General features: G+C 47.4%; 1 protein-coding gene across 1 annotated transcript in view; it reads left to right on the top strand.

Moving 5' to 3' along the window:
* Positions 1-4548: 4548 nt before the first annotated feature.
* Positions 4549-12868, top strand: part of LONRF2 (LON peptidase N-terminal domain and ring finger 2) — a 33922-nt gene continuing 25602 nt past the window's right edge. Inside the window, exon 1 of the mRNA XM_059493995.1 lies at positions 4549-5308. Within this exon, the coding sequence (XP_059349978.1) occupies positions 4549-5308 (760 nt within the window). The remainder of the gene's footprint in view (positions 5309-12868) is intronic.

Raw genomic sequence — 12868 nt, 5'->3', positions numbered from 1 at the left:
TTTCAGTTGGGGCAAATTCATTAAACTGGCAAAGACTTTAGTAGTAATAATTACACAGTGACCTTTTCTTTTGAAAGCTGGAAAGCTTGTAATAAATGAGTCAGTGATTAGGGAAGGAGAAAAGCAGTTGAGTGCTGGCTGGAAGGACTGCATTTGACACTGCTATGGCTTTTCTCTGTGCCAAAGTGTAAGGCATTTGCATCATGCCTTGGGAGGTGGTGGTGGTGCTAATTGTGTAGCTCTTGTTTGCAGACTGTTCTAGCTGAGGCCCAAACACAGATTGAAGTCTCAGCACCTCTGTCCAAGTTGCAGCCCAACCCAAGGAAGATGTATGTCTGAAATAATCTGCATATGTGAAAATTCATATTCTCAAATTTCATCCACTACATCCAATGCCTCAGGTTAGTAGCCACTCTAGACCTACCTCAATTTCCCAGTTCTCAGAGGGTGAACTGTTATTCCTTTTGACTCATACTCTTGTTGAAAATATAAATGTGTGCATATTTGTGAATATTCCAGTGCTGTACCCTGAGTTTTACAGTAAACACACAAGGAAATTTATAATTCTGATACTACAGCAAAGTAGGACTAATACAAATTAAAAGGTGCAAGGGGACTGCACAGTGACCAGGGAGAGCATTACACTTTGGATGCTCATTAATTATCTTCTTTCCTGTGACTAAACCAAGACAGGCATGCATCCTGTAGAGAAAATAGTATGTAATTAATTAAAATCATATCAGGTTAATGCGTGAAGAAGATATTAAATAAGCCTACACAGATTTAATTATACTGTACCCTAATTTTCATGTCTTTGACTTTTCAACTTCTGTAATGCTTTAGCATGGCAACTGTATGTGTGCCTGTGCATTGATAATATCTTAATTACTTATTCTGAAACAATAAAAGACAGATTTCCTCCAAAAAAATCATCAAAACAAACTGGAGTTTAATACTTCAAACTACCTTGGAACAGAAAAGTGTTAGAGGAATTTAAAATGCCCTCCAAATATGTAAATGCTGTCACTTCAAAGTTACTTCATCTTCTCATTTCCCCTTCAAGCTCCAAGTAAATTCTACCCTGGGGAAAACCCTGAGGAAGCTGGGCCTCAGGAAGAAGTTGAAAATTAGGCTACAAACTTAAAGGAAACCTCATGACAACTTTGAAGTGTGTAACCGTGACTCATTGGAGTAAGTACCTGTAATTCCCCCCTTGGGAAGTGGATGGACTTCTACATGTGGCTTGAGAGTGCATGATGAGGCCAGTCCTAAGGGGGAAGCACATTATTGACAGGAAAATAATATTGCTAAAGGAGAGAGCCTCTAACAGCCTTCCATGGCGTAGCCAACTTTGTGTGATGGGGCTTTTTAAAAAATGATGAAGCCAGAAGCAGTTTTGCCTGCTAGTGAGTTAGTGAGTACAAGAGGTGGTCCTTTATTTCCTGTGGTAGGCAACATTTCAATCCTATGCACTAGCTACAGCTTTTCTTCAAAAAAAAATTATAAATCAACTTGGTGTCTTGTCACCTTTCAGTTCCTTTATGGAAAATCCATTCTGGTTTTTGGCTGCTGAAATCAGTTGCTTGTAGTTTATCCAGCAAGAAGCCATAAACCACATGACCATGTCATGGGCCACCTGTTCCACTGGTCTTTCTTGGCTGGAGTCCTCATGTCACGTTTGCTGTGGTAGGCATAGCATACTACTGATAAATTCAGTAAGAAGCATGAGCTTCTTAAGTATACATTTTTAATAATTTTATTTTTATTTATTTTCCCCTGGTTCATGCTGTTTCTTCATCTATCATTCTTTCCTCATAATTATTAATACTTTGAGGTGGCTTAAATGGTGAGTCCAAATTTTCATCGTCCCTCCAAGATCTGCAGCTCAGTGAATTCTTATCAATTTTGCAAAAGGCAGCTGAATTAAAGTGGCTTTATTGCTCAGATAAGAAAAAAGCAAATACAAGTGCAGCCAGATGTACAAATGAACCATGTCCTGGAGCAAGAAGGCCTGTGAAAGAACACAGCCCCCAAAATAGGCATCAGGGAGAAGAGTGACGCAGGTGTGCTCAGACACAAGGTGGCAAGCAGTTCTGCTCCTGGGAAGCGGGGAAAAGCTGTGCCAGTTTGAACAGCAGTGAGGTAATTTTGTTCCCTTGCAAATAAATGTCTTGGAAAAAAGCAGAGGCTGCGTGCCAAGAGGTGATTGATCACGCTGCTAAATAAAGTAGTAGCCTCACTTCATGGGAGGTTCTTCTAGAAACACATGCTAAGCATTGATGAGGAAAGGGCTGGAGCCATCTCAGCATGCCAACCTGGCATGACACCTGCACAGCAGCAAATAGGGGCCATGTCCAGCACCAGCCCCTGAGCCTCCCAAATCCCTGCCCATCAGAAGGGACAGATGGAGCTGAAGGAGTTTCACATAGCAGTCCAAAGACACGTGGGGAAAAGTGGTGTGACAGGATGGACTTGCCTGCTGTCCCCTCCTTCAGGAAAGCAAGGAGGGCTGCTGGGGAGTTCCCAGCCAAAGAGCCTGATCACCAGATGTGTGGGATGGGGGCAGTCAGCCAAAATGCTGCTCTTCCTTATTGGGGTCATAGGAATGAGAGAATAATGCAGTGGGGTGGCTCTAGCACTGAGTTCACATTTTCCTCATCTGTCCAAGATTCCATGGCTTGTCCTTGATACCACAGAATAGAACGAGCCACCGTGTTTCTGTCCTCTCTATGCTGTGAATAATGTCCCTAAGTGACTTAGATAAAATGGCAGTGGGATTCCATCCCATCTTAACTCCAAGTCAATATGTCAAGAGAGAGAATGATGACCAACAGGATGCCAAGGTCACCTTCTGAGTAGAAGCCTTGAGCCAAGGAAGATGGTACCATTGTTGGAGAAGTGAGCATTGCCCAAAGAATCAACTGTTAGGAACGTGAACAGTGCAAAATGGATAAGTCATGGAGCAACTTAGTGCAAACATATTACTGCTCTGAAAACCAACAATACTTCTAGAGCCATCATCCACCTGCTTGATTATTTATGTAGACATCCCAGAGCCAGTCTTGCTACAGTTTCTCATCTATGATGAAAGTAAGAGGAGGGTTTTACAGAGGTGCTGGAGGGGCTAGGATGGCTGGTGCTGTCTTGGCAGTCCCTGGGTATCCTTTATCTGTCATGGAATGGCTCCGAGGATGTGAGGAACAAAGGTCCTGTTCCTTGCTGTTAGCTGGGATCCTTTGGTCATGCTTACTCCACTGTGAATACTGATGCTTACTTAAGCCAGACTGTGCAGTATGACAACAACCACATACATCTAAAGAAGGTTAATACCTTACTATTTAGAAAATCCGTACACTTTCACAGTATAAAGACTATTTGGTACAAGAGTTAATGAATGAGGTTTTCCTGATTAGCTGGGGGCCGGAGGCCTAACAAGAGAGGCAAAGCTAAAAATCCCCTCTGCTGTCCAGCTGCTGCCCAAAAAGCAGCTGGATGTGGGTCTCTCCCCATTGGATTCACAGGCTTTCCACTTTCCAGAGCAGTTTGTTTACAGCTGTGTCTAAAATAAACGTTGCCGAACTTATTTTTTTTTCCCCCGCTCCTGTTATTCCTGCGGAGCAAGTTGGATTCCTCTCTGACTCACGCATGATTAACTAACTTCCAGCTGCATTATCTTTATTGTTGCTGCCGATGCACAAGCCAGCGCTCAGCACGACCCGTGGATCCCAAGCTGTGCTGGCGAGGCTGCCACTTACAGAAAAGGATTTTTTTTCTAACAGTTGTGGTGTTTGGGAAATGTTATTATTTTTTATTTGTGTATTTATTTATTTAAGAGACAGCAAGTACCTGCTTTCCCGGGGGCCAGAGAAATTAAAATAAACAACCGATAACGCTCCCCGACCCACACGGTGCGGTGCTGCTGGCGGAGAGGCCGCGTCCGGTGGCGGGGGGGCACCGAGGGGTCCCGGGGCACGGCGGGACGGGAGGCGATGGGACAGGAGGGTCCGGCAGCCCGGCGGGGAAGCGGTTAACGCCGGGCACCAGGAAACGGGAAGGAAGCGGCTGAGCTCGGCAGGAGCCGCTCGGCGGAAGCCCCCCCGGCCCCGCTCCCGCTGCTGCAGCCGCCGCCGCCGGACCGGGCGCACGTGCGGGCGCGGCGGCGCAGGGGCACGTGCGGGGCGGGCACGTGCGGCACCGGCACCTGGCAGCGGCCGGCCGGGCACCGGGGGAGGGGCCGAGGGAGGGAAGGGAGCTCTCGCCGCGACACCGCTGCCCCGGGGAGGGCGGGCGGTCTGCCGGCCTCGGATGCTTTTACCCAACCACTCGCCCCTTACATAAGCCAGGAGCCGGTCCGCCCCCATCCCCGCCGCCGTTCCCCCTTCCCCCTCCCGGGAGCCGCCCCCCTGCTGCAGAGATGTGACACGCCCCCTCTCCATCCCTCCCTCCCTCCCTTCCGTCGCCGTCCCCTCCCAGGAAGAAGCCGGAGTCGGCAGCGCCGCGGGCCCAGCATGGAGTAGGGCGGCCCGGGGCCGGCGGCGCCGCGCGGGCATGGAGCTGGGCCCGGGCCCCTGCGCGCTGCCGCCCGCCGCCGGGGCCGGGGCGAGGGCGGCGGCGGCGGGGGGACCCTGCGCCGAGATGCTGCAGGTGGCGGAGGAGGCCTTCCGCGGCGGCAACTTCGAGCTGGCGGCCGAGATCTACGGCTCCGAGCTGGCGGGGCTGCCGCAGCCCGAGCGGGGCCTGTGCCTCCGCCGCGCCGACGCGCTGGCCAGGGCCGGCCGCATGGCCGAGGCGCTGGACGCCTACGGCGCGGCGGCGCGGCTGGCGCGGCTGCGGCCCGAGGAGCTGCGGGAGCTGGCGGAGAGCGTCGCCCTCAGCATCCGCGACAAGGAGCTGCGCCTCCCGCCCTGGGGGAGCGGCGCGGCCGGCGGCGGCGGGGCGGAGGGCGAGAGTCTCGGCGACCCGGCGTGCTGCCGCCCGCCCGAGCTGTTCGCCTGCCCGCTGTGCCGGCGGCTGCTGTGCGAGCCGGTGACCCTGCACTGCGGGCACACCCACTGCCGCCGCTGCGCCGAGCCCGGCGACTGCGGCCGCTGCCACCGCCCGCGCCGCCCCGCCGAGCCGACCCCTGCCGCCGCCGCGCTGCCGCCGGCCGCCGGCCGCCCGCGGGTCAACGTGGTGCTGGGCAACCTGCTGCACAAGTGGTTCGGCGCCGAGAGCCGGGCGCGGCGGCTCCGCGCCGAGGGCGACGCGCTGCGGGAGCGCCAGGAGCTACCGGCCGCCCTGGAGAAGTACAACCAGGCCCTGGAGATGGGTGAGTGGCGCCGGCGGGAGGAGGAGGGGGCGCGGCGGGGGCAGCGCTGGCCGCCGGCACCGGGCTGGCCTCCTCAGCCGGGCGGGGAGGGGGCTTGCGGTGAACGGTGGGAGCGGGAGCCTGCCGGAGGCTACGAGCGGGAACCCTGCCAGCGGGTCTCCTCACGCCCGCCCCCCGCTCCAGTGAATGGCTATTTTTGTTCCACTGGTATTTTTGTCCTTGCTCTGAAGGTGCTTGGCGTTTTAGCTGTTCGCTGCCGATGACTCATTATGCAGTATTTCTAGAAAACCCGCTTTCCTATTTATGGGGAAGTCATCATTCAGCGTAGGATACACAGTAGTGGTCGTGTTGAGCCGCGCCGCGGCTTCCTGGAAGAAATGAGTGTGTGGATCAGATTCATTCAGCTACGTGCAGCTGCACCTTCAGCAAGAGAAAAGCTTTGAAAACACCTGATGGGATATCAGTAGGTGTAAAGGCTCAGAAAATTTCCTTTATCTTGCACTGTGCAAAATACTCAAGGTTACGTTTAGCCTTGGAGAGATGGCCCACGCGTGTTTTGAGCGTAGCTCTTTGTTGACACGCAGGATTTCTGTGTGCATGGTGTTCTCTAAAAAGCTTGGCTTTCAATAATAATGCCTGCGTTCCTCCTCTGCCAAACCGATGGCAGCCGTAGTTTATCAAGACTAGCTTGTTTTCAGGTTCTGCGCCGAGTAGTAGGTGGATGCTGCTCGCTCGGTTGTAGCCCTGTAGTAGTGGATGTGTGCGTGCGCCCGGCTGTTTGCCCTGCGAGCGGCGGGGGTGGTGCAGCGCCGGGGATGGCGGGGAGAGATCCCCCGGGATCTGCCGCTCCTCTGCTCTCAGCGAGATGGATGTCCGGTTTAGTCGAGGAGGAAGGGGGGAGAATGCCTCTGTCGTTTTACAACTGACGAAATCCTGCGGGTAAATGTCTTTGAAAGACAAGCGTAGGGAAAATTGTGCCGCTCCTCTGTCAATGAGCTCCTTCCCTGCATTGACTAAAATCGTGTTCCTTGATTGTGGCTCTTACATGCAGGAATAAATGGCTCTGATTTTTTTTTTTTTTTAATTTCTTTTGTTGTGGAGAGAAGCAATTTCACCGTTATTCCAGTCCTTGGCTCACTTTCAGGTTTTTGCCACGGCTTAATGATAGGCATTGGAGATAGAAGAGTTTGGGATGGGATAGCATAACATACAGCTGGTACTGGCTGTGGAAACCATTACTTCTGCTGTTTCTTTCACTTTCCCAGCTAGATGTGACAAGTTTTCAGTCCTATTTGAAAACTATCCTATAAAACTATTTATCTATCCCTACAAAACTGTTATGTGGTTTAGCTGAAGTAATCCCTATTAAAGTAGGGCAGGATGGAGCCCAAGAAGGAAGGTGAAGCAGAGGGAGAGGAGAGGCTTAATGTAGGTCACTGGTGGATACGGTGAGTTTTCAGTAAGGAAGCATCCTCATATTTTGGTTTCAGGGTCCTACTGCTGGGGAAAATAGCATCTCATCAATGAAATTAATGTTTGAAGAGTTTTTTAGAGAACTATTTCTCACTATTCTCTCTGCTTCTTGCTGTGTCTGCATGGGGGTGAAAGGAGAGAGGAGACTGTAATGTGCTGCTGGTGTTCTCACACAGCGTGTGTCTTTCTCCTTCCTCTCCCTGGAGTGCAATCTCCAGCCATGGCTGTTGTGCTTCAGGATCTCAAGATAACTCCTTTGCAGTGCCCTTATTTCTGTCTTCAGTGATTTCCCAAGCAGCTGAGGAATCCATTCAGAAAGTTCTCACTCTGTCAGTGAACTTGAATTTTTTTTTTTAATAAAATTGCAATTGAAATTAATAACAGGTATCTTGCTAGCTTTTGAAATCCAAATGCCACAGGCTTACATGTTGCAAATTCCCTGTAGTGGATCCAAATTCCTGCTGATGAAGAGCAGGCCATGCCCCCAGCCCATCATCTTTTTTGATGTTTTGTGCGTGCTGGTGCTGTTCCTCACAAATTGAACTGCTGTGTATGAACCTTGTGTTCTTAAATTCTTGCCACATGTTCACTGCTTTTCCGTATGCTGGAGTTGCCTTCTTGTTTTCCAGCCAAGTATCATGGTCAATAAGGAAAAACCCCCCAGTTCTTTTCCAACTGTTCAGTGTTGAAATGTTAGCATATGAGTGACTTAAAAGCACAGGACAGCCCTAGGAGTCACACCAGGTGCCTGAGAGCGTTGTCCAAAAGCTTCCTGAACTGTCAAGCTTGTGGCTATGACCATTTCCTTGGGGAGCCTGTTCCAGTGCCCAGCCACCCTCTGGGTGAAAAATCTTTTACTAAAATCCAACCTAAACCTCCCCAGACTCAGCTTCATGCTGTTTCCTCAGGTCCTGTCCCTGGCCACCAGAGAAAAGAGATAAGTGCATGGGCCTCCACTTCCCCTTGTGAGGAAGCTGTAAATAGTGATGAGGTGTCCTCTCAGTTTCCTCTACTCCCAGCTGAACACACTTCTGGTGTGTGAGAAGATAAGTGTTTTTACAACCTCCAAATGCTTGTGTATTGCACAAACATGTCAAGGGCCTGGCTATTTGAATTTTTTTTTTAGTGACTGAAGGCTCATGAGCACATTGATTATACAATTGTGATATGAAGTTAGGTAAAATTCCAGGTTTCTTGGCAGTACACACATACTTCAGTGGGATTTTTTTACCGGTGTTTTTTGTGGAATACTTTCCTACTCTGTTTGTTACAACTATCTTTGTGTGATGATGCAATATCAAAGCAAGTTTTCCTGTCATTTTGCTAGTTCTGATTGTGACCTCCTGATTGACACTTTAGTTCTTGAGGTTCTTCAATTCTTGAATTACATTTCTGGGGCAATCTGGGATGTCTGGGAAGAGGTCTACATGCCTTCAGCTTTTTCCAGTTGAACTAGTTAGTCTTACAAACTCATACTGTTAGTGAGTATGTTCATCTTTTATCCTTAACTATCACATTTACAACAGCAGTGCTGCTCCCATGTTCACTCCTGTAGTCTGCTATGGATTCAGGTGTGGTTAAGTGGGGTTTTTTGTTCTTGAGAAAATCAGCTTTGCTATTTGATCCTTCCAGTCCTCTTGAGATGTGATCTCTGCTGTATTATACAAAGTCACTGCCTTTTTTTCCCCTCTGCTATAGACATTGTAATAGATCCTTCATTATTGTAAGGTATCTAATTACCACAGCTTCAAAGCAAGCACATGTCAAGCTGCTTGAAAGAAAGCATTTGTTTCCAGATGGATCATTTTTTATGCTAAGCTTTATGCTGTTCAGCCATCATAATATCAACTATTGTCCAAATGTTGCTCTCATGGCTGTTACCCCAGCTTTCTGAATTTCATTTGTGTGGGGTGGGCTTCCTCTCTGCCATCCCTTCTCTTCTAACTAGCCTTTTGATTGGACTCCTAGGTTAGTTAAAGTGAAATATATGATATGTGTGCAGGATTGCTTTGTTTGTGGGGTTGTTTTCTTTTGTTTATTTGGGTTTGGGACCTCTTTGTGCAGTATGTGCTTTCTGCACCCTTTTTTTCTTTAACCTGCTGCTCTCTCGCTGATGGAGGTACTCTCTGGAGGGACTATGCTGGGGAGGAGTACAATCATTTCCTTATATCCAGGCTTACAGGTTCTTTAACCTGTGTGCCTGAAGTTAAAGTAAGCTAGATTTCAGTGACAAATAAATGTATTTTGAGGATGTGCTTTTGGCAGTGTGTTCTGGTTTTAGGTTTTTTTTTTTTGTTTTGGTTTTTTTTTTTTTATTTCTCCAAAGCAGTTCTCAGTTACAGAGGCAACGGGTAGCGTTGGGAAGATTGTGAATAGAGCTTTTCCCAAGTAGAGCTCTAAAAGAGATGAAGCTCTCATGGGGATGAGGGTATATTCATTAGACAACATTCATGTTACAGGTCCTGGATGATCTCTCAGGCCTGCCTACAGAGCTGTGGCTCTGCTGGGAAGGGCTGTGACCTTCTGCCCACCTGACCCTACTCTCAAATGAGCTGCTTGTGGTGTGGAGGGCTGACCCTGCCCTGGCTCCTGTGGTGTGAAGTGTGGGGTTTTTTTGCTTGCTGTGTGCTGTACAGTTGGGTCCCAGCCCTGAGAGTGGCACACATCCTATCTGCATGCTGCAGGACACCTTGTTTCTTCATGAGACATGTTGGCTTCAGTGTGTAGTTACCCACTGCTGCAAAGTTCATCAGGCCTGAGAAGATGATTGTTTCTGGAGAGCTGTAAGAGCTCAGCAAACACTCTAAGTGATTGTGTTTACTTCTAGTGTGATGGACTCTTTCTGAGCAGGAGTATGTTTGTCCTGGGGCAGGGGGGGATAGCTAATGCATGCAGCCACTCACATTGTCCAGGATTTTAGTTCCACCCCTGCCAAGGTTTCCAGAATGAGCATACAGGAGATAAAGCTCAGCTGTATCACAGAGTTTTCAAAACACAGTGACAGATTGAGGCCTTAGGAAGAAAGGGCTCCTTTGCACATACATCTGTGTGGGTCTTTGTTTTAAGTGGATAAAGGATGGTGTAGGAAAGGCCAAGGAGAGGAGGTGAGTTTGTACCAAGCCCAGAGTAGTGTTAGAGGTAGCAGTGCTGCAGGGCAAGCACGGGAGATGCTGCTGTGTGCCTGCTGGGGATGCTCTGGTCTCTGGGAGGGCAGAGCTGCTCACTGACCGCTGGCCCATGGGGTGGTGGTTGTGCTGTTGCTAGAAACAAAATGCAGATGCTTTTGTGAGCTTTGGTGGAAAGAGGAGAATCTGCCTCTTGGCCAGACCTTGGAGAGCCCTCCCCTCTCATCCCAGTGGATGATCATCATAAATTGGTTTGATCCAAAAGAAAGCTTATTGTGGCCACTCAACACTAATTACTTCTGTGGTCAAGCAATTAATGGAAATTTATCTGATGCCTACCAAATTCTCTCTTTGTAAGAATTGAATTAAGGGGGTGGGGCAAGCCAGGAGGCAGTAGCAAAAAGACACAAAAGAAGCTACAGACTTTCAATGTGAGTTGTTTCAAGAGCAATTGCTGTAGGTTTTCTTGCCAGGTAAATGCTAGATCGTGGGGTTGCACTCCTTCCTGGAGAGCATGACGCAGGTAAACTTCAAGCCAAGCGTTCTTTGAGTTAGACTGAGTGCTTGCAGCCATAAGATGGGTGTTGGCAAGTGTTCTGCTGTGCCCCAGGAATAATTTGCTTGGGCATTTTCCTTCTGTGTCTGTATCTAAGTTGTTTCAGGTAAGGGTGGGAAAGGGTGATCAGAATTTCTTGGTGGACTGGGGGAACACTCTGCAGGTGCTTTCCTACTGCAGCCCTGACTAGTGATGGATGTTAGTCCTGGGTCAAGGTCTGAAGAAGCAAAGAGCCCCAGTCTGTAAAGGGACTGAATTGTCTTTAGAGTGAGCTATGCATAAGCTTTTGTAGAGATGGTTGATGCCATTTTATGCATTTTATTAATTCTGCCATTTTCTAAGGTTGTACCCTTGTTAATGGTGCACTTGCACCAAAGTCTTATTCAAAGAAAACTGCGAGAGAGCATCCATATGCACCTGTATGTGCATTATATATATTAGAGTACTTTAATGGTCTCTTCTTTTGTATACCATTTCTAGAAGGCTGCTATTAAAGATAAGATAATTTGATTTTTCGTGATATGATAAAACAGATGTTGGCCAAATCTTCCTTCCTCACAGGGTCTTGGGTATGCTTTCCTGTTGGTAGTAGTAAAGAAGTAAGTCTTTGATGTTGTACCAGCCATTTAGCAAAAACAAGAAAAAACCGTGGTAGACAGCTGTCATGACTCCTACAACAGTAACTGGTTCAGTCATTTTAATAATTTATCAGAAGAATATTTAATTTTTTACTTCCTAATGTAAGCTGACTTTAATAGAAGAATGAGAGGTAGTGTTTCTGAAATTACCTGCTACAAAAAATAGTAGCTGCTTGCTGCTTAGAGAAGTTGTGCTAAAAAAGGAACTTTCCCATCCCTCTGTAAAATCTTGGAATCCTTCTGTAAAGTCTTGGAATCCACTTAAATTGTGTGTCCAAAACCTCTTCACTCTGTTCTACATGGACAGAAGAACATGTAAAAGTAGGAATCAAGGTTACTGAGAGACTGTTGCAGTAATCCCAGAGTTATTTTTAAACTTGAAATATTTTGCAGAGTTCTGCCCCTCAGTGCCTCCCCCCTTCTTCCCCCTTCCATTTTACTGTGAATTAGTGCTTGAAAAATAGTAGTAAATACTTCATGTATGTCACCACTGGAAACATGTCAAGTCGCTTGGAGGAGAAGCTCATGTTACTCTTGGTTTGTACAGAGCTTGTGTTTGAGTGCTCAGATCCTGTAGTTGGATCTCTGCAAGTTTTTGCCTGCTTGCAGAGGGTCTGCTGAAGGCAGAGGCATTGCTGAGCTGCAAGACCAGAGCCAAAGTGGTCAGGAGGCTTATTCATCACTGGCAAAGGGGAGAAGGCATCGTGCTGTACAGTACACAGTCTTGCTTTGGGTTTTTGGGTTTTTTTCTGTGTTTTTTAAAAAAGTAATTAACATTGCTCATGTAACTTACTCCATCTTAAATGGTACAGAACTGTATTTTCCCCTCCCCCTTCATGTATGTAACCCAGATGTAACTTCCTATAAATAATTGAACTGCTTCAGCAATTGCCGAGAATGAACTATACCTACTTAAAGTCTGAAGAATTTTTGAAGTCTCTTCAAACAGCATGCTCTTTTTTTTTCTTTGATTAAGTATAACAGAATGTCTCTTGCTTTTGAAAGAAGACATTTATAGAACTGACTTGTGCTTCCTTATCTTAAAATTAGTAGGGTATTGCAGTACTCTTTTATTTTTTACAATTGTATCGAGGGACCTGCTTGTTTTGAGGACAGAAGAAGTGAGGTAGTAACAGAGAAACAAGAGGGTCCTTTTTTGCAAAAGTCAGAAATTCTGAAACAAGCTTTAACTGGAAAAAGAGGTTACAGAGACCTGAAGGGTAACTTCTAGAAATGTAGCTTATGTAGTAGTCATGTCAAAGAAGGCAACTATATTGTCACTGGTAAGGTAGTTTTATGATAGAATATCTGGCTATAAACTGATCTTGTTAAATAAACTGTGATTGTGGGAGATCTACTTGGCTGGTCCTGCCTTGTCTGCAAAGTACAATGGTGTCTTTGGAGCCTCCTTGCAATCACAGGTTCTTTTGCACCTAGCATAGGTCCCTGTTTCTTTGCAAAGATCAGAGCTTTTCCTTGGGTGCTTTGAACATCTGGGTTGACCCCTTGATGGTTTTTGTTTTGGTTTTGAATCTTGCTTGTTATATCATACTTCAGTCAGTAGATTTCTTGATTTGGGGCAGTCTCTGTACCTGCTGTTTGAGAGGATAATTCCATTCTGACTGAGGCTTTGGTTGGAAACCTTTCCCAGCCTTGAACTAAATGCTGGGTGAATTAGTAAGCATTGAAAAATGAGTCATATTTGTGTACTTAACTGTTTTTATTATACTGATGGCAAGAGGCCATAGATGACCTTGGGGTACATTAT

The sequence above is a fragment of the Ammospiza nelsoni genome, chromosome 2 (genome assembly GCF_027579445.1).
Source record: "Ammospiza nelsoni isolate bAmmNel1 chromosome 2, bAmmNel1.pri, whole genome shotgun sequence".
NCBI lineage: Eukaryota > Metazoa > Chordata > Aves > Passeriformes > Passerellidae > Ammospiza > Ammospiza nelsoni.
This window is presented reverse-complemented; position numbering and strand designations above follow the sequence as displayed.